Raw genomic sequence first — 22,107 nt, forward strand, 5'->3', positions numbered from 1 at the left:
TTGACATGCTTTTTAAATTGTACTTCAACTGAGAAGTGTGGTAGCAAACTGGATGCAAAAATGCAATTTAAATATGAATGTATTTTTTTTAACTGGAAAAGCAGGTTATAAGACAAAGTTTGATTGTTGGCTTGACAGCTTTGTTTAAATGTTGTAAAAATGGTTTAAGGGATGGATGGTGTCTTGTGGCCATTTATACTCCTGAATTCATAGGAAGCCAATTCTTCGGTTCTGAGTTTTGGCCAACCCTGGTACCTGCACATCCAAGCCGATCATCCAAGCAACAAACAACCCTTTCCCCTCTGAAACACTTTGATTATGTTTGCCGCCAAGCCTTATTTTGTTACTTACTTGTTTACATATGCTTCTAGTGATTTAGAGAGCTACATGCTAACTGAACAAATCTTTATTAGATTCATTAAGAGCCGGGTAAACTCAGTCTTTCTATTGAAATGACTGCAATCTATCAAAACAATGAATTATCCCTCTCAGAGAAATGGTATTTTTAATGGTAAAAGCATTCAGAATGTAATGGCGCTATCAATAACAGAATAACACAAGTACATATTTGTTTTACACTCTGTTTGCCTTTCCCCCTTCCTCTCGCTCTGTGTCATTAGATTTGACCTGATTGCCAATGGTGGAGCCTCTCTCACCCTCCGATTTGAGCGGGCTCCATTTTTGAGTCAAGAGCGCACAGTGTGGCTCCCGTGGAACATTTTCTACGCCATGGACACACTGATGTTAAAGACAGAGGAGAACACCATCCCGAGCTGTGACCTCAGCGGCTTTGTGAGGCCTGATCCTGTGGTGGTGGCCTCCCCACTTTCTTCTTTCTTCAGTTCCAGACCAGGAGAGAGGTCCATCATTCCAGAGACACAGGTATGATGAAATCCTCGCTTCCTTGAAACATTCATTACTGTAATTAGCTGATTAATGTGTTTTGATTAATAGGATCCTTCCGTTAGACTTTACCTTTAAATTTTCCTCACTTCAGTGTCCCAAATAGTGCTCTTTTTTCACTTTATTCATGTTCCTTTACCACTCTCTCTTTGGTCATTAAATTAGTTGACAGGTTGTTAACCTCATGAAACTCACAGGTCATCATCCCTCATCAACCATTTTCACTCTAATTATATTCTTTTTTTTGCATTTCCCCTTCCATTTATCTTTTTAGTCTTTCTTCTAACTGCCTGACCTTCCTAATCATGTCCTATTCTTATTTGAAAATACCCTTTTCTTGTGATGTGAAAATCATTCTTCCATCTCTCCGCCAGGTTCTGCATGAGCAGCTAGAGATTCCCGGCACCAATCTGAAACTCTGTCACCTGAGTTCTCGGACCTCAGGTTACCGCTCTTTGCTCAAAATCACCATGACTCAAGCCGTGGTGCCTCTCAGCCTGGTTAAAGTCCATCTGATGGTTGCCGTAGAGGGACACCTCTTTCAGAAGTGGTTCCATGCTTCACCCAACCTCGCCTACACCTTTATCTGGGACAAGACGGATGCATACGGTCAGCGTGTCTATGGCCTCTCTGATGCAGTGGGTAAGCATATATACAGTAATTAATTTAGAATGGATTGGTGACTTAGTTATTAGCACACATACTCCAAAACAAAGTTGTTATCCTATTGCAGTTACTGGTTCTACAAAAATATAATTTTTTGTGTAATTTTGATTGAGGTCGTTTAATTAGTGCACTTTGCCAATCATGTGTTTAGACTGTTAGTGTCTGTTTCCTGCATACAACTTGGATAAGTTACAACAGGTAAAGAGCTAAGGCTGAATTGGCAATATTAATTTCCAGTTTTTAACAAATCTTTGTTTTGAGGAACCGGATATTTCAATCTATGCTGTTTTCTTTTGATGAGTGAACCTCACTAAACATTATTTGTAGCACACCTACCATCCAGTAATTACAGTAATCTTTGTGTGTTTTTTTTTTTTAATTCTGTCAATTTTATAACAAAGTTTTACCAAACAAATGCGTTTTGATGCTATTTAAAGGGCAACGCTTGAGCCGTCTCAGTTCAAGCAGCACATAAACCGATCAAATTCTTCTTTATTACTAGATACGGCACAGATTAAACATGAATTAACAATTAGAAGGTATAATAAAAGAAACACTACTGAAATATCACATCTAATGCAATCTCCAATCAGTGTTTCAAACACAGAAAGACGTCAGCTTGTAAACAGTGTCTCAGAATTCTACCTTCATCTCAGGAAGGCAGTTCGATAGCTTGATAGTTAGCTTTATGTGCAATTTAAATGTTTATATACAGTTTTTGAGTGTTGATTATATTGTGTTAAGTATATTGATTAACTTGATTATTTATTAAATTAACTTTATTTCCAGTTTCAGTTTTCAGCTAAAATGTTTCTTTAAAAAAAAAACATTATTTTGTTCCATCACTACTGTAAATATAAAGTTTGGTCTTTGTGCAATGGAAATAGGCATGACTTTCAGTTCATAACATTTACAAAAAATGAATATAAAAGTAAGATGTAAGTTATGCACTGGCAAATGCCTTAAACACATCTCCCAAGAGCATTAAATGGCACAAACGCTCTGTCAGCACTTGAAAGTGAAAGTGAAAAGTGAAAGTGAAAGTGACGTGACATACAGCCAAGTATGGTGACCCATACTCAGAATTCGTGCTCTGCATTTAACCCATCCGAAGTGCACACACACAGAGCAGTGAACACACACACACACTGTGAGCACACACCCAGAGCAGTGGGCAGCCATTTATGCTGCGGCGCCCGGGGAGCAGTTGGGGGTTCAGTGCCTTGCTCAAGGGCACCTAAGTCTTGGTATTGAGGGTGGGGAGAGCACTGTACATGCACTCCCCCCATCTACAATTCCTGCCAGCCTGAGACTCGAACTCACAACCTTTCGATTGCAAGTCCGACTCTCTAACCATTAGGCCACGACTTCCCCCTTGACATGGTACCTGGCCCACATTAAACTCTCCTCTTATGAACCTCTTTTGAAACGGTTAAGTTAAAGAGCTCTCATGCTTTGAACAGCTTGGGTTGTGTGCTTTCACCATTTTGCAAATTCGTCTTATCATAAAAACATTCCTTCACTACTTTAAGTAACATTAATAACAGATGTTCTCCACATCACAACACACAATATCCAACTAATCCACTATAAAAAAAAATTTAAAAAGGCATCCTAAAGATCAGCTTGTGACACTGTGAATTTCACCTGTTAGTTATAACATTTATCCACGTTTGGAGCTTGATGGGTGTTTATTTGGGACCCTGGCCGACTGTAGTGTTGGTTCAGGACACATTGCAGATAAACAGCCATGGGTAATTGGTCACTCTGCTGACTGAACACACAGTGAGAGTTAACACATCAGACAGGATTCGTGCTCATGCATGTGAACGTAGGACCCAAAGATCATTCAGCCTGACCGTCCCTGTCAGAGAACACACAGGTTCAGAGAGCAGCCGCAGTGAGCCGAGGGAAACGCTGAGAGCAGCACTCTGTCTGGTGTGACCTCCTTATAGCACCCACTAATCTCTCTTTGTCTTTCCGCCGCTTTCTCAGCCTGTCTACCTTCCAGCTCTCTACATCTTTTTCATTTATATTTTGAGGTACCCACAGTCCCACTTGCGTCTACACAGCTATAAATTCTCACCTGGCTCGTCAGTATATCTCCATATGTATTTATGCTAATGGATTCATGGAGTTGTGCTCCACTTTTCAAGAAATGTAAGGAAAGTTTTTTGTTGAAGCGCGTCTCTTGCAATGACCCTGTGGGAGCAGCACAGATCACACGGTCCTCTTGGAGAAGTGAAAGCTGAAGTCATGTCCAGCCACAGGGTGTCTGAACAAATCACGTTCACACCTTACCGAGGTGCTTTGTGTTTGTGAAAGCACCCAAGCTGTGGTGATTTGTGAAGGCTTGCTCAGAACCTGATATGTCCTACTTCTGCCCAGCAGTCTGCAAAGAGAAATGTTGTGATGATTGTTGCAGGGTCATTTATAGCTTATAGTTGCCTCGTATATGTGTCTCTAATTGCTGAATTTTTATTGTTTCTCTAAATGTTCTGGCTTTTAATTTAGCATGTGGTTTTCAAATAAATATTTATATTCTCCCTTACTGTTTCCCAGCTAGACTCCCCATCCAATCTGCTTGCATTGTATGTAAATTAATCATCTCTAATATTGGCCTGTCATGTAGTTAATTAAATGCTGTTTTGATACATTTTGTGTACTCTCTTTTTTTCCCCTCTCTCTGTCTTTGTCCCCAAGTCTCTGTGGGGTATGAATATGAATCATGTCCTAGTCTGGTGCTGTGGGAGAAGAGGACTGCTATGCTTCAAGGCTACGAGCTGGAACCTTCCAATCTGGGCGGCTGGTCTCTGGACAAACACCATATACTCAACCTGCGCAGTGGTATGAGCCTCATGTTCTTGTACGGGGGCAAAATGCATTTGTTTTGTATTTATTTATTAAGATGGGGCATTAGTGGCAGCACTTGATGCCATAATGAAATAAGACATACCCAAAGGAGAACAATATATAAATAAATTAACTTTTCTGGACCAGTCTCAGACCCGCTGAGACTGAGATTTGAGGTGACACACAGGAAGTCGGATGTGTTGTGATGCCTGGCTGCTTTCAGTAAAAGAGCCTGTCATTTTGATCAATAATTTAATGTAATGCTCTGAAAATGTGGTTGTAATGTTCAGAAATGGCTCAGGTAAACAGCTTTTACTAAAAATGGTCTTTTGAAAATAGAACTTTCTTTTTCCATTTAAATGGTTATTGTTTCTTTATTCATCTGACACCAGGCATCCTTCATAAGGGCAGCGGTGAGAACGTCTTTGTGTCCCAGCAGCCACCCATCATCACAAGCATCATGGGTAATGGGCGTCGACGAAGCATCTCATGCCCGAGCTGTAATGGCCTGGCTGATGGAAATAAGCTGTTGGCACCTGTAGCCCTGGCAGCAGGCATTGATGGCAGCCTCTACGTCGGAGACTTAAATTTCGTTCGCAGAGTTTATCCCAACCTCAATACCACACGCATACTGGAGCTCAGGTATTAAAAAAGGAGCAGAGGAGACTTTTGTTTTCAGGCCTGTACAAACCAAGAATGATAACTATAGTGCTATAGTTAACTATAGTTTAAAATAAAGTTTTTTAAATCATTCTAAATTTAAAAGAAAGCAGTCCACAACTAATAACAATAACAGCTCAGGGGAACAATATCATTGGAATCACTTTCATTTTTTTCCAGCTAATGATAAAAACATTAGCAGTCAATTAGACTTCATCCTGCTTTTAAAAGGCTTGAGCATTTAAAGTGGCAGACGACAAAACTGTTGCACACACTTTAATAAGCAAAATGTTCCGGTGCGTTATTGTAGACGCTAATATAGTTATCGTCCTTGGGGAGAATTTTACTTTTATCTAAATTTAATTGTTATATTTTTTTTTATCCATTTACTCTTAAGTAATATGATATATTGGAATCATAATCGTGATTCTTGTTCTTTTCTTCATTTACAGAAATAAGGATTTTAGACACAGGTGAGCCTTTAACTTAATTTCTTTCTCTTTAACATAAAATCAATTATTCACTTAATATAAATATAGAGATAAAGCAACGCATTATGCCTAATTGCAGCACTGACTCTGTAATGACCTTGTTTTTCATAGTAACAACCCGACTCATAAGTACTTCCTGGCTGTGGACCCTGTCTCTGGGGCTCTGTTCATCTCTGACACAAATTCTCGGCGAATCTACAAGGTGCGATCGCTCACAGGGGGAAGACTGCTGGCCGACAATGCCGAAGTGGTGGCGGGCACAGGAGAACAGTGCCTGCCCTTTGATGAGAGATGCGGGGACGGGGGCAAAGCTGTAGAAGCCACTCTCATGAGCCCCAAAGGTGAGGTTGAAGCATTGAAGAAAACCAAAACAGAAGCTAGATCTTATTGCTTATTGCATGGGTTATCCCCTTCACATCAGATGAAATCACACTAACTTCTTCACATGTGTCTGTCTGAGGTGAAGAAATGTTACTGCAGGCTGTCTTTACATCTGCTTCCTTTGTAGCAGTGACTCCGAACATGGATAAAAAGAGCCTTATCCCTCAGCTGCTTCCACAATCACAGAGAACATCCAACCTTAAGCTATTAATTAATTTCTGAATGTGCTATGGGGAGTGTGAGTCTCCGGCTTCGATTATCGGAGTCTCTTGGTATTCTCTCTCTCTCTGTCTGTCTCTCAAAGATAATGTTACTTAATTGTGGTGGCTCTTTTAACTCTCATGTTACAGTTCAGAGCTGTAAGCAAGCGTATTTCTGTATTATACAGCGTTGGTGTTTAGGTAGATCACACAGAAGGAAAAATCACAGTGAGTTCTATTAAATATTTTTGGTGACTGTTTCAGACATTCTCAGTGAGATTAGCAGGAAGAGTTCTGAATAAAGTCACGATGAAATGGAAGTACTGTATGACAGATCTTTACTTCCATATTTTGATGTACATCCAAGTGAAAGATTTTTGCATTTAGCATTTAATTACTGATTGAATCGAGGCAGGTTTGAAAGAGAATTTGCAGCTGATTGTGGACAGACTAAATGATTGCAGAAGTCTTAAGATGCAATCTCAACAATGTCTCACACTGTACAAAGATCTATATTTCTCATCAAATGCTATCCCTATCTATTTTTAATTGCTGTACATTTTTATTACTGTATGTCATTGAACTCATTTGAGTTTATTGTCCCTCATAAAGTGAAGTAACATATCTCAGAACTTGTGGAAAAAGCAACAACTGATCAATTAAATTTTCCTCTGGAGATTCTCTTTAGATAGTTATATATAAACAAATTATTTTTTTTACCTTATTTATATCAGTTCATCATTTCTTGCGTTAATGACCAAGTAAATATTAAATAAAATAACAGTTAAAAAAATATCTGAACTTATTGAATCTGCGTTTGTGAATTCTGCATGCACACAATGGGTCACAAATTCTAAGTTCAATGTTCAAATTAAATTTAGTAACTGGAATTGGAGCTCAGCATATCCAATCAAAACAAATATAGCAATAAGAAAGGAAAAGATAAAGGTACAATGATAACTTGGAGCCGGTTTTAAAAGTGAAATCCAGGAAAAAAAAATAGCCAGTCTGACACCAAACTGTCAAGGATGTCACATTTTCACATTTTCTGTATTTGACGTTGAATTTGAGCTTTTTGAGAGAGAGAGAGAGAGAGAGAGAGAGAGAGAGAGAGAGTAGAGAGGTGACACACTACACAGGCCTCATTACCGATTCCCAAATGACTTCACAGTGAAAAGGCTCAGTCAAGTGCACTCAGTCTCTCCCCTCATGCTATTTGTCTCGCCGTCTTTTTGTTCAAACCCCTCTGCATCATACACCTACACAGGTCCATTCTATGAGCATCTTCTTGTCAGCACCTCGAGATATTCTCGTCTGCTCTGCCTCTGGTGTCTGATAAGGGGAATTGATGGGTTGACACAGGAGTGACGTTGATGGACGTGTATTATTTGCTAGCTTATATAGGACAGGGGCTTGGGAGGGAAAGACGAATTGAGCAGAGCCTGAAGATAAACTTAGAACAGGTTGAAACCAGATCAAAGATTCACTTGCTTTGATCATTAAGAACAGCAGAATACAAAAATAAACGAGTCTGGCAGGCAAAGGGTTTGTGAGTCTGCAATGCATCACCCCTGAACTTCCTGCTTGACTCTTGACCTGTTTGTGTCTCTTTTCAGGTATTGCTGTAGATAAAAACGGGCTAATGTACTTTGTGGATGCCACCATGATTAGGAAGGTGGATCAAAACGGCATCATATCTACTCTCCTGGGCGCCAATGACCTCACTGCTGTGCGCCCACTGAGCTGCGATTCCAGCATGGATGCCAGTCAGGTCAGCACGCCGACAGCCCACATTATAAATTATTCACAGGCAGAAACAGGAACTCTGAAGGTTCATTTGATCATAAAATCTAATTCTTTAAATCCTGAGTCTTCAAAACAGACCTTCTGAGCTGAAAGTGCAGATATGCAAATATTAATCATGTCTAGCAGGCTTGCAAAAACTTGATCAGAAGCTCAGAAGATGATACATGGTTAATCTGAAAGCTTAATTTAAAAACTTTAAATCATTTATCTCCAGGTACGCTTGGAGTGGCCCACCGACTTGGCGGTAAACCCCATGGATAACTCTCTGTATGTGCTAGAGAACAACGTTATTCTACGCATCACTGAAAACCACCAAGTGAGTATCATCGCGGGGCGTCCCATGCACTGCCAAGTGCCTGGCATTGACTATTCCCTTAGCAAATTGGCCATCCACTCCGCCCTGGAGAGTGCCACGGCTATCGCCATCTCCCATACGGGTGTGCTCTACATCGCCGAGACGGACGAGAAGAAGATCAACCGTGTGCGGCAAGTTAGCACAAACGGAGAGATGTCACTGCTAGCTGGCGCTGCGTCAGAGTGCGACTGCAAGAACGACGTCAACTGTAACTGCTTTGCAGGAGACGACGGATATGCTACAGACGCCAACCTCAACTCCCCTATGTCTCTGGCTGTCTCACCGGATGGCACGCTCTACATTGCAGACCTCAATAACATTCGGATCCGGGCTGTGCGCACTAACCGACCAGGGCCTTCAGCACTGGGCCAATATGAGGTTGCATCCCCTCAGGAACAAGAGCTGTATGTGTTTAATGAGGAGGGTCTTCACCTACAGACCATCAGTCTTGTGACAGGTCTGCCTCTCTACAACTTCAGCTATGGCCCTGATGGAGAGGTGGCCACAGTGGTGGATAACTGCAATAATACAGTGAAAGTGCGGAGGGACGGGGCAGGGCAGGGTGGAGCGGGACTGCTCAGGCTCATCCTGCAGCCCGAGAATCAGGTGGTTACGCTGGGACTGGATCCTGCAGGAAGCTTGCGCTCCATCTCCGCTCTCAACCAGGAGATCGTTCTAATGGGATACAATGGAAACACTGGTTTGTTGGCTACCAAAGCTGATGAGACTGGCTGGACAACCTTTTATGAGTAAGTTGCAATGTGTCTGTGGTTTATGTAGCATGCACACTTAAATCTTTGTATATGCATGAAACAGTCAACATAAATTTTATTTAGCATTGTCTTCACATTCCGATCAGCCCAAAGAGATATGCAAAGTTACTGATAAAAATTCACTTTTAAGCGAATAAAGTGTGTCAGTGACTCAAGATTTTTACATTAGTTTGATTAAACCTGTTTAGCAAATGTTTACAGAGGCGGGTGTGAAACACTGACTTATCCTATTTGGTGATAATCATGCGCTACCATACAAAAGTTGGGGCCAGTTTTGTTTGTTAACTGTTTTTATCATTAGTAAAATGTGCATATCTTGAGCTTTGCCATAACAGGAATACATTATATTTTCAAATATGTTAAAATGGGGAACAGTTATGTGGAATTGTAACAATATTTATTACTGTATTATTACTGTATTCCAGCCTTGGTGAGGTTAAAATACTTTTTCAGAAATATTACTAACTCCAAACTTTTGAATGATAGTGTGTCACGGAACACCTTGGTTGAAAGCTAGAGATATCCAGTAGGAATATCCATTATTTGACTTTGAAGAGAGTGCTGGATAAATTCCTCTCTTTCCTACAGAGTTCTGTTGCAACCCTGCAACACACCTGCCTGTAATTTCCAAGGGAACATGAAGCTCTTGATTAACTTTTTCAGGTGTGTTTGATTAGAGTTGGAACACTCTGCAGGAAAGTAAATCTCCAGGAACAGGAGAGCACAAGCTTGCTCCTGAGAATGCAGAATTCCCCACACTCCACTGCACTGGCACAGACATCAGCCAGACTGTGACAGATCTGTGGCAGGATCCAGATCTGCTCCCTAATGTAATGTTACAGAGAGAGAGAGAGAGAAAGAGAGAAACAGGCAGGGATAGAACTGAAGCTCTATGGGGTTTGTCTAGATTGTCTAGATGACACAGTTTGTTTTTTGATATGGTCAAAGATTGGGAATAGTTATGATTGTTTCCAGTGCTTTACAAATATGAATTTGAAAATGTATTGTGCTAACATTTAGTGTATTTTCAGGTATGACAGTGAAGGAAGGCTAACCAATGTGACGTACCCCACGGGGATGGTTACAAGTCTGCATAGGGAGATCGAAAAATCCATCAACATTGACATTGAGAGCTCCAACAGAGATGATGACATCACCGTTATCACGAATCTTTCATCGGTAGAAGCGTCTTATACTGTTGTGCAAGGTATGTCTTCTCACGAGTCGTTTTGAATTTGTATTGGGTTTTAGAAATCATTTTGTAAAAGATTCTCTGCTCAGTTTGGTTGGTTTCGTATTTCGTTTCATTTTGAACTTTATTGGTTTATATATCATTGCATGCAAACTTACTCTGCGAGATACAGATACCCCCGACATCCATGTGGGAGGCTGGAAGCCAAAGAACTGTATGATTCAGTGCAGAAAGCACCATTCTTTTTCACTCCCATGCCTAGCACTCCAGTTGTATTTTGCTGTGATGCATATGATTCAAAACAAATTCATTACCTTATCGCAAGAAAATATTCACAGGCTTCCATCTGCCCTCGACCACAAACCCCACCGTCCCAAATCTTATTTCATCTGTTTAGATGAAAGGACAGAAAGACAGAGCGAGAGAGCAACAATGTTTTACTTCCTTCCCATGGCAGACTAAACCATAAAGTCAAACTTCAATACAACTAGACATAATACAGGATGAGGGAGGAACCTTCTGATTGAACTACTGAGGATTTAGTCCAAGGAGAACGTTCCTCAGATCACGCTTTTGAATCTAACCTTGACACGCTCATGGGGTAAATAATAAATTGACTAAACGCCTCTAAAGGGTTCCATATAAATTATAACTATATTATCTCAAATTATGAACGTACCTTGTGCTCATAAATTAGTTTCATGGATTGTAATTTATTTATAGTGGATGTTCTGAAGCATAATAAATGTTTGTGGCATTCTGAAACAAAGGGATTTGAGGCTTCACATCATTTGTTATATCTTTTATGATCTTAAGAAAGACAGCCAGACTGTTCTTGAGCTGATGAACGCCCTGCAGCTCTTTCATGCGTTAACCGAATAAATCAAGCCTTTTTTTGTAGTTGTCGTTTTGTACTTTTGTCATGTTGAAAATTTGTTATGAAATATTTTTTTTGTTCTTAATTTAATGGTAATTTGATGTCACTCTGTTGCCCCCTGCAGATCAAGTACGGAACAGCTACCAACTATGTAACAATGGTACTCTGAGAGTAATGTATGCCAATGGGATGGGCATCAGTTACCACACCGAGCCCCATATCCTGGCAGGATCAGTGAGTCCCACCATTGGCCGTAGGAACATCTCCCTTCCCACTGATAATGGTCTGAACTCTATCGAGTGGAGGCTGCGCAAAGAACTGTCCAAGGGCAAGGTCACTGTGTTTGGCAGGAAACTTCGGGTGGGCACTCGCTCTAAGATTTTCATATAAATATTGTAATATATTATTTTTACATATTTACATTCATGTCAAATATTTGTGCAATTTGCAGGCACATGGGCGCAACCTCCTGTCAATAGATTTTGATAGGAACACACGGACTGAGAAGATTTATGACGACCACAGGAAGTTCACCCTGAGGATCACGTATGATGCCCAGGGCAGGCCTGCGATATGGCAGCCGAGCAGCAGCCTTGCAGTGGTGAATGTGTCGTACTCCAGCACAGGCCATCTAGTGGGGCTACACCGAGGAAGTATGAGTGAGAGAACAGAGTTTGACCCACAGGGCCGAATCCTTTCACGCTCTTTTGTGGATGGAAAGGTCTGGAGCTACAGTTACCTGGACAAGGTGAGATCATTGTGAAAGTTGGGTAAAGATGTATTTAGAAATGTAGAAATTTTAAAAGAAATTTAGAAATGTTGTTGTTGTTTGCTTTGCTTTAAAATGTTGAAATATACTGAAATATTTTGTCAGATAATATACCATGAATTAGGATTTATATATATTTTTACACTTTTTTTTTTAATTGGACATTTTTCTTTTTTTAAGCGTATATTTAACTCAAAAGAGTGAGATTTAAGCTTAGAACTGGGGGAGGGGGCAATAATAGTTAAATTGTTTATCATTATTAATAATTCATAATTATGATAATTATATTAATAATGCTCATTGAACTAAAGGCAAAAAAACTAAACAAAACAAAAAAATAATTTGATTAAAAACTTAAAATGCAAAATATAGAAATATAGAATTATATATTTTTAAAAAGTATTTTAAAATAATTTATAAAAAATAAGATGCACAACAAAAATATTACAACTTATATACATATACAAAAATCTACACCAAAAAATACCAACATTTATTGCAGAAACTCTGATGCATGATTTCATTTTGAATTATGACAGCTTGTTAAAAGATGTTGTTGCTCATTAATTTCAATGTGATGATGTTCTGAAAATATTTCTCTCCACAGTCCATGGTGCTGCTCCTGCAGAGTCAGAGACAATACATCTTTGAATTCGATGCGTCTAACCACATCACAGCTGTCACCATGCCCAGTGTCGCCCGTCACACCATGTTCACTCATGTCTCCATCGGCTACATCCGCAACACCTACAACCCGCCAGAGAGCAACGCGTCCATCATCTACGATTTCAGCGAGGACGGGCGCCCCCAGGCCACCTACTTCCTAGGTACTGGCCGTCGTGTGCTCTACAAATACGGCAAGCTGGCCAAGCTCTCTGAGATCTTGTATGACAGCACAGCCATCACCTTTGGCTACGACGAGACAGCCGGCGTGCTAAAAATGGTCAACTTGCAAAGCGGTGGCTTTTCGTGCACGATTCGCTATCGTAAAATGGGTCCCCTGATTGACAAGCAGATCTATCGCTTCTCGGAAGAAGGTATGGTGAACGCACGCTTCGACTACACCTACCATGACAATAGTTTCAGAATCGCAAGCATGAAGCCAGTAATCAGCGAGACGCCACTTCCTGTGGATCTATACCGCTATGACGAGATCTCCGGAAAAGTGGAGCACTTTGGTAAGTTTGGCGTCATCTATTACGATATCAATCAGATAATCACCACTGCCGTCATGACCCTCAGCAAGCATTTCGATGCACACGGCCGAATCAAAGAGGTTCAGTATGAGATCTTCCGCTCTCTCATGTACTGGATGACGGTGCAGTACGACAACATGGGCAGAGTAATCAAGCGAGAGCTAAAGATTGGCCCCTATGCCAACACCACCCAGTACCGCTACGAGTACGACAATGATGGACAACTCAGTGGCGTCAAGGTGAACGATTGGTCCACTTGGCGCTACAGCTACGACTTAAACGGCAACCTACACCTGCTCAACCCAGGTAACAGCGCCAGGCTCATGCCGCTCCGCTATGACCTACGAGACCGCATCACACGACTGGGTGATGTCCAGTACCGTCTGGATGAGGACGGTTACCTCAGCCAAAGGGGCGGCGATGTGTTTGACTACAACTCTAAAGGCCAGCTGGTGCGCGCCTATAGCCGTGCAGCTGGAGGATGGAGCGTCCAGTACCGTTACGATGGACTTGGACGGAGAGTGTCTACTAAGAACAGTCTGGGTCAGCACCTCCAGTTCTTTTATGCTGACCTGAACAACCCAACTCGGGTCACACATGTGTTCAACCACTCCAGCTCGGAAATCAGCTCTTTGTACTATGACCTGCAAGGCCATCTGTTTGCCATGGAGGTGAGCAGTGGGGAGGAGTACTACATCGCCTCTGACAACACTGGTACGCCGCTGGCTGTCTTTAGTAGCAATGGGCAGATGATCAAACAGGTGCAATACACCGCTTATGGGGAGGTGTACCACGACTCCAACCCTGAGTTTCAGCTTGTCATCGGCTTCCACGGTGGGCTTTATGACTCGCTTACCAAGCTTGTGCATTTCACCCAGAGAGACTATGATGTTTTAGCAGCCAGATGGACGTCGCCTGATTACACCATGTGGCAGAAGATCGGAAAAGATCTTGCACCCTTTAACCTATACATGTTCAAGAATAACAACCCTCTCAGTGACATGCTGGATGTCAAGAATTATGTCACAGGTGGGAACTTGTAATTGGGTGCCATTTCAGTTTAGCAAATTAGTTCATCAGGTCAATTTCACATGTTAATTAAATGCTAGTATTGGTTTATAAAATAATGTGAATAATTTTTTTTTTTGGCAAATGTTCAGTCATATTTAAATCAACAATATTCAGAAACTGTATATGGTACAGATGGTTCACTCTTACATATATGAATAGGAGAAATATGATATATGAAATATATAATATTTTATGTATATACACTACCACTCTGCAGTACATGGTCAGTTAAGTTTTTTTTGTTTGTTTGTTTTTTAAGAAATTATTACTTTTATTTAGCAAAGACACATTATATTGATCAAAAGAGACATTAAGGAAATTTCTGAAGTTAGATTAAAGATTTGTTTCAAATATCATATACAGTATATATATATATATATATATATATATATATATATTTGTCTTTTTTTATTATTATTATTATTTCAATCAGATGGGCCTATTTATTGCCTATATTGTTGTAAACCCCAAAAGCTTAAGCTTAAACTCCTTTTCTATGTATTTTTCATCGCAGATGTGAAGAGTTGGCTCGTGATGTTTGGCTTCCAGCTTAGCAACATTATCCCAGGCTTTCCCAGACACACCCACTATTTTGTGGATCCACCATATGAGCTCCTCGCCAGTCAAGAAAGTGAAAACGGCCAGGTGAGTCACCACATTAATACCAAAGTAAATCCTCAGGGAATTACTTTTGTATTTCCAATGGCAGCAAATCAGTGAATCTTGAACTAGGTGATCTAGCTTGCATTTACTAAGGCCTTTAATTGTCTTCTTGCAGCTGATAACCGGAGTTCAGCAGGAAGCTGAAAGGCACAACCAAGCATTCATGGCTCTGGAGGGACGGCTTCTTGACAAAGAGCGCAAGACCAAACATGAGAAACCAGGCCACTGGTTTGGCACGAGTACCCCCATCATCGGACGAGGGGTGATGTTGGCGGTGAAAGAAGGCCGTGTGGTCACAGGGGTCTCCAGCATGGCCAGCGATGACAGCAGGAAGGTGGCCCTGGTTCTCAATAGCGCCATCTACTTAGACGGGACGCACTACACGCAGGATGGCCTTGACTGTCATTTCTTCATGAAGATCGGCTCAGCTGACAGTGACCTTCTAGCTTTGGGACTCACCAATGGACGAAAGGCACTGGAAAGTGGGATCAATGTGACGGTAAGCGGCCGATCGCGAAGAGGGGTCACCGTTGAGTTCCGGGTTCCAGCGCTTTCTCTGAGTGTGCGCTATGGATTGGCGTCAGACGCCCTGGATGAGGAGAGAGCTCGGCTGTTGGAGTTGGCGCGGCAGCGGGCGCTATCAGGAGCCTGGCTGCGAGAGCAGCAGCGGGCGCGGGATGATAAAGAGGGAAGCCGCTTGTGGACTGAAGGAGAGAGACAGCAGCTCCTCTCAACAGGGAAAGTGCAGGGGTACGATGGGTACTACATTTTACCCGTGGAACAGTATCCTGAACTAGCGGACAGCAGTTTCAACATCCAGTTCTTGAGACAGAATGAGATGGGGAAGAGGTAACAGTCCTAATCATTTGTTATCCCATTTGGCTTTCCCTCCGCTTATACCTTTACCGTTTTCAGTTCTTCTCTCAATCTTTTTCTCTCTCTTGCTCCGTCTTTCTCTTTTTTCCGTTATCTCCTGAACCCACGGAGAATAATTGAACTAATGGGGAAACTCACCGAACGCTGCAGGGACTTTTAAAAGATGAACATTCAAAAACTTTGTTAATACTGCCTCTGGCAAAAAAAAAAACAATTTGAAAGACCTCGTCTTTGTTTTCCAACAATGGACGTCAAAAAGCACTGAGAAACTGAGAAACAAAACAGAGTTACTGTTGCTGAAATACGAAAAATCCCCTTTTTAAAAAAGAATTGATATTTTTACCCATATTTTTTGGGTTACCGAGAGGATGTTGGTGCCAGATGGTACGCTTGTGATCGTGTGATCTGGATCGGAGAGGTGCTGCGAGTCTCACGCGCCATTAGAGATGCCCAGTCTCCATGTCAGAACTGAAGAGTAACATCCGTCATGAGAAATGTCAGTCTCAGGCCTCACATTCTTCACAGCTAAACTGTCAATTGCCTCTGCAGCAAGTCCCATCATCTACAGACTGTTTCTTCAAGACAATTCCAGCGGAGTAAAAGTGATGAGAACATCCAAGTCTGGCATAGTTCGTTTCATCACTGATAGAAAAGTACAGTACTTGCATATCTGTATCTAACAGTGAAGTTCTGAGTGTGCTTTAGATGCGATAGTTTTGTACGTCCCAGTCGCATTAGAGTAACGAGACCTTCACCAGGGCACTTCTGTATAGAGATATCAGAGAAAAAAACACTCACAGATTTCAGATTGAAAGGTTACTAGTGTCAGAAACTATTTATTTTTACTTAGTTTGTTTTATTTATTTATTTTTCATTCATAGTACTCTATGACAATCATAAAGGAGTCACCGCTTTTAGCTACATAGATAAACATTGACGGTCGAGTTAATTTTCCTTTGTACAATATGTAATAATTTTTGTATTATTATTTTTTTCTTCAAAACAAATTCTAGTCATACACAGAAATAATTTATGTAAAGTGTTTTAAAATGGTTTATACTTTAAATAAAGTTTAAAACTGTGAAGCTTGTTTTTCAAAAATATATCTGTATGTACAGTGTATAGATTTACCTTTATGCAGCACAGTAGAATATTGTTCATAATATCAACTTTTATATTTCTAACAGAAGGTGGCTTGTTATGTGCAAATCAACAGCTGGTATTAAAACACTAGAATTTTGTGACACTCAGATATCACAGGTGAATAATATTGACACCCCGTTTGATGTTCTGTTTGTTTAGTTTTGTTTTTATGCAGAAAAGTTGCTGTACTAGAACCCAGACTATAGAAATGGATTCTTTCCACTGTGAAGAGACTCATTATGGATGTCATGATGTACCAAATCAGTATTGAGGGATGATTCTTACTCAAGTGAGACTCTTCTGAGACCTTACCAATAAATAGTTTAATTCATGTGAGTTCGGCTAGTCTCATGTATTTGTAAATGTCTTCACATCTGTATTGTTGTTGTATTATGTCATTTCTCCACATCACATGGGGTAGAGAGTGTGGAGATTAGCGTCAAATATTACGCCCAGGTTCTTTAATTTTGTTTAAAACTCTAAGACTGAACCATCTACAGTTAGTGTTAAAGGTCCAGCATACAGGAAAGGCTGAAAAAAAATATACATACAGAAGCGTAATGGACTCAGTTTTATGTTTTACTTTATTGAACATATGCAATTGTAATATATGTTAGCACTACAGAAAAAAACTTTTTTCCACATATTTATCTCACAATTCAGATTCGGAATTCTGACTTTATACATAATACTTAATACATAAACAAATAAGGTAATTGCAACATTTTCTCTCACAATTCAGACATTTTTCTGGCAAGTGCGAGCTTATATATCATAAATTATATCTTGCACTTCTGAGTTTATATCTCACAATTCAGATTTTTATATTATGAATTTTTATTTGCTATATGATTCTATCAATATACCATTTACTCGCGTACAATGTTTGTAGGAGAGTTCATATGACTTTATTATTGTTTGCAGCAGTAAAAATAATCTGATAGTCTGTAAAAGGTGTTTTGGTAAAATCTGTATCTAGGTAAATTGCTTTACTCAAGGATTGACGAAGAAGTGATGATTATAACCATTAGTACAAGTCTTTATTAGGAAATTTTAAGGCGGTGACTTTTACAAGACCACGCCTACGCTTACAGTAGAGCCAATATGAGATGGCTTTTAAAAACTTGAATGACGAGGAAGTAAAGGTGCGACCACCCGGTGAACTGTCTTAACGTCAACATGACAAGCAGCGGTAAGTTTGTGCTCGGCTAAAAATAAGAAACATACTTTAAGAGAGTTACATAAAGCGACGTGTGAAACTGCAGATTTTGTTCACTGTTTCTGAGTACTGGAAACGTATGTTGGCTTTGAGCAGCTGTTGTATTCGTTGTCTCTCGTAGTCAGGGTGACAGTGCCCAGGTGCACATGTGATAAAACTACCATTATCTCTACATTTTATTACTTACAGTGTAACAAGCTGAACGTTTTGTACACTTGCTAATATCCATAATTCCATTTAATGCATTTTCTAATAATGCATGTCTGCTGATAATACTGGTCGTTATTTTCATTACTACATTCATTCGCTTTAAAGAGCTTAGAATCTTGTGACGTAAGGATGACTTGCAGTAATTGAAATGCTTTATGTGAATGGAATGCAACATTTTCACTTTTGATTTAATCATTATTTGCATATTAACAGATATGGGACATCCATACATCAAACAAATAATAATAATTGTAAATCATAAAACAGAACTAGCAACCAAACAATTTACATATACATAAACTCTCGAGTAAACAGTATCATTTGGGTAAAATTTATTATTTTTAATAATCAAATATTTAGCGTGTAAGGAATAAATGATATCTTAACAAACTTGAATTTTTTATAGCCTAGTATTGTTTTATGTTCGTTGATTACTGAGCGTTTATTTCGTGACAGGAATGTAGGCGTAACTGCTTGATTGTACACATTCCTCTCTGCAATAGATAAGGAGATTTCCTATGCTGATCTCAAAGCTCTCTTGGCGAAGGGTTCAGGGCTTGTTGTGGATGTCCGCAGTAAAGAGGAGGTAGATAGAGGCTGTATTCCTGGCTCCATTCATATTCCAGGTAAGAGAGATGGACTGATTGCATTGTATCGTGTTACACAAGAAGCAGATTTGTAGGTGACCTAAAATGAAAAACAAAATCAAAACAAAAGCAGTTTTTCCATCACTTTCAACAGGGTGTTGAAAATGCTGATAATGAAAACAGGTAGACATATTGTTTGGGTGTCAATTTATTTTCCCTGTTTACATTTGTATTGGCCATGTGTAGGCCTAATAAAAAGAGAACTTGATGTTGTTGTTTTTTGTTTTTGTTTTTTTAGTGGAAAATGTAGAAAGTGACATGTCATTGGACGCATCTGAATTCCGGTCTACGTTTGGCGTAGTTAAGCCGTCTCTGGACAGCTCTGAACTGGTTTTCCACTGTCAGGTGGGAAGACGTGGCGCTGTTGCCACAGAGAAAGCCAGAGGCCTGGGCTTCAAGAAGTAAGAAACTTAGCATCATGAATGCTAAACAATCACAGTTTTGCTAAAGCTGTAACAATAATTCCTTCTCTCTCTTCAGTGCCCGTAATTATGCTGGTGGCTACAAGGAATGGTCAGACAAAGGAGGCAAGTGACAATACTCAGAACTCCTGAAAATCTGAAGATTCCATCTTAAATCAGGGACCTTTTTTCACTTATACCTCTTAATGATAATCATAATAATTGTCCATGTATTTTAATAAAGTCTGATTATTAAACACATAAATGTTGTCCATTTCTCTTTAAATGTATGGAAAATGGTATAAAACGGTCCTCCTCGTTCAGAACCATAAACTCTATAAAAACATGGACTTAGTGTCCGTGACGTCAACCGTAGACTCCGGAAGAGCGTTTTTGAAGTTCAAAGTGTGCGGCATTCACTAAATTCCAGGGGTTTCATTACCACGACGTAAAATGGGCAGCGCGTCAAAATAGGCAAAAGGCAGGAAGCTGGTTGTTGAGGCCACGCCCACCTAGCTCGACGGCAGTCTCAACAGTGGCAATCCACCTGTCACTCAAGTGTGATATCCATGACTGGCTGCACACAAAGATCCGTACTGAACCTTTTTCTCAGAATGACATTGTTTATGGAGTTGTATTGGACAATAATGAATGGGACTTCCTGGTAAATAATATAATTATTCTTGCAAAATTTTACATTCACAAATGTAAATATATGAAAGTGAAACCTAGGTTCTATGTATTTCATAACGAGTTTCTTTCTTTCACCAAAGCCCTTAACATAATGAAAAGTAAACAAGCAATGAAACTTCTTAATTTAATTGAAAAATATACTTTGCGATCAAAGCCATAGCTGTAATTTTATTTTATTATTTATTTTAATTCAATTCATTTTTTTTTTTTTTTTTGTGTTTTTTTTTTTTGCATCTGCTCCTGTGGAATGTTGAAAAGAATGTAAGCCATATTGTTTGTATATGAGTTTGTTGAATAAAAAATAATAATAAAAAAAAAAAACCTGTCACTCAAGTGGCCACGCCCCTAATTATGCAGAACTTTAAGGTTTAGTATAATTTAAATGGATGAGTTATAAAAATAAAAAAAATCACCCCCCTCACAGTTGTCACGAAGGGCAAAATTATATAGACCAAAATAATTTTTTTAACCAGTCTGTAAACATACGGTATATATATATATATATATATATATATATATATATATATATATATATATATATATATATATAGCCTATATATATATATATATATATAATGTTTTTTTCTTTTTTTTCTGCAGTAAAGTTGGTCATTTTGACATGGGGAGTCTATGGGACTGACTCCCTTTTGCAGTCAGTCGATGAATTACAGTTTTAGTCACTTCCTTGTTGGCTTCACGAGAGAGAGCGGGATATTGCCGCTCTTTCAGAACCAATAACCAATCAGTTACATTGTTTCCGATGCGTTTCCTCTTTTAATTGCACGTGCACATCAGCTTCACCCTAATGCAGCAACAACACTTGTGAAAAGCGAAATGTTGATATGGTGGTAATTAATGGACACTTACATTGATCTCTGTCAATCATTCGGGTAGGCTAATATACTGCGATGTCTCCAAATAAATAGTTAAATCAATGTTTGAATCCCGTAACACGCGTATGTGAAGTCGACTTTTCGTGCATTTAACGTCTTGCTAGTGTGGATGTCTGATTTAGATATTATATTTGCAGTACCGTAACATTAACATTTTTCTTAGTCAGGATGACTAACATTAGGTCTTCGTGTCCAGTGTTCCCCTCTGGGTGGGGCCGTTGCTCCACGCGGCCTCCAGGCTTAAGACGACAGACCGGTTCAAACGAAGAAAAGTTTATCGTTTAATCCAGCGTCAGTTAGTAAGCATTACTTTGTATTTTATTATAAAAAAAATTGTTTTACTTTATTTTGGGTGATCTTAACGCAAATGTTGACAGCGGAACAGGATCGGCTGCAGCACGCGTGACAAATGCACGTATGTGTACCCAGCTGAGCTCAAAGAGATGGTCCGAGCAGCCTTTCCAAACGACATCTGTGACTATGAAGACCCCTGTCACGAAAACGTGAGCTATACACTTAAGTTCGTGTTCGTTCTTAAAAATGTACAGTCAGTGGTGTAATTAAATTTTTTCCCCTTTATCGAATCACTCAAATTAAACATTTTACAGTAGACAGGGGCTGAACACAAAGAAAAAGAAATACAAAATTACAATGCTTAAAATAAAATAAAAAATACATAAAAATATGGAAATGTTTACATACATTAATACACTTAACAGCTTTCTTGTTTCTCAGATTTTAGGTATTGCTTTAACTGCTTCGCTTTTGTTGCAGGTTGTTGTCATCACTATGGATGACTTGAAAAGGATGGCGTTTCCTTGACTGATAAACTGCAGTTGCAGTCTAAATGGTTTTGTACAGTAGCCTATAACGTTTTTATATGTTCATAGAAATGCAAATTGTGATCATTTAAAGTACATTTATTCATATAAAGTTGTTCGGTTTCCATAAATAGGATTTTGTAACGAGAGTTTTTCCTAAACGTGTCAATTAATGTTGTGTGTGGAGTTTTCATTTTACTGCAATACCCAGAATTCCTCCTTGTTTGCGTCACTGGTTTTGATATGCTGGTGGAAAAATAAATACGATAGTATTTATCCAAAACGATTGGTTTTTAGTGTCATTTGTTAAATGTTTGTGTTGTTAAATGTGTTACCCTCATGAACGAC

At 39.6% G+C, this 22,107-nt stretch overlaps 2 protein-coding genes across 6 annotated transcripts in view; both read left to right on the forward strand.

The window, feature by feature from the left end:
* tenm2a (teneurin transmembrane protein 2a) overlaps positions 1-17,211 on the forward strand; it is a 397,797-nt gene extending 380,586 nt beyond the window's left edge. For all 5 annotated transcript variants that reach the window (XM_059515536.1, XM_059515537.1, XM_059515538.1 and 2 more), the window contains 14 exons: positions 621-882; positions 1,278-1,545; positions 4,273-4,416; positions 4,815-5,064; positions 5,535-5,555; positions 5,685-5,914; positions 7,771-7,925; positions 8,175-9,064; positions 10,120-10,295; positions 11,282-11,517; positions 11,609-11,905; positions 12,534-14,151; positions 14,708-14,838; positions 14,972-17,211. In XM_059515536.1, coding sequence (XP_059371519.1) covers positions 621-882; positions 1,278-1,545; positions 4,273-4,416; positions 4,815-5,064; positions 5,535-5,555; positions 5,685-5,914; positions 7,771-7,925; positions 8,175-9,064; positions 10,120-10,295; positions 11,282-11,517; positions 11,609-11,905; positions 12,534-14,151; positions 14,708-14,838; positions 14,972-15,709 — 5,416 coding nt within the window. In that variant the 3' untranslated portion in view covers positions 15,710-17,211. The remainder of the gene's footprint in view (positions 1-620; positions 883-1,277; positions 1,546-4,272; positions 4,417-4,814; positions 5,065-5,534; positions 5,556-5,684; positions 5,915-7,770; positions 7,926-8,174; positions 9,065-10,119; positions 10,296-11,281; positions 11,518-11,608; positions 11,906-12,533; positions 14,152-14,707; positions 14,839-14,971) is intronic.
* A 724-nt stretch (positions 17,212-17,935) lies between these two features.
* Positions 17,936-19,611, forward strand: LOC132110076 (thiosulfate:glutathione sulfurtransferase-like). Its single transcript, XM_059516663.1, has 4 exons — positions 17,936-18,067; positions 18,808-18,930; positions 19,190-19,352; positions 19,432-19,611. Exons 1-4 carry the CDS (start codon positions 18,055-18,057, stop codon positions 19,484-19,486), a joined length of 354 nt encoding a protein of 117 aa, XP_059372646.1. The 5' UTR covers positions 17,936-18,054; the 3' UTR covers positions 19,487-19,611.
* The last annotated feature ends 2,496 nt before the right edge of the window (positions 19,612-22,107 follow it).

The sequence above is a fragment of the Carassius carassius genome, chromosome 29 (genome assembly GCF_963082965.1).
Source record: "Carassius carassius chromosome 29, fCarCar2.1, whole genome shotgun sequence".
In the NCBI taxonomy this organism is placed as follows: Eukaryota; Metazoa; Chordata; class Actinopteri; order Cypriniformes; family Cyprinidae; genus Carassius; species Carassius carassius.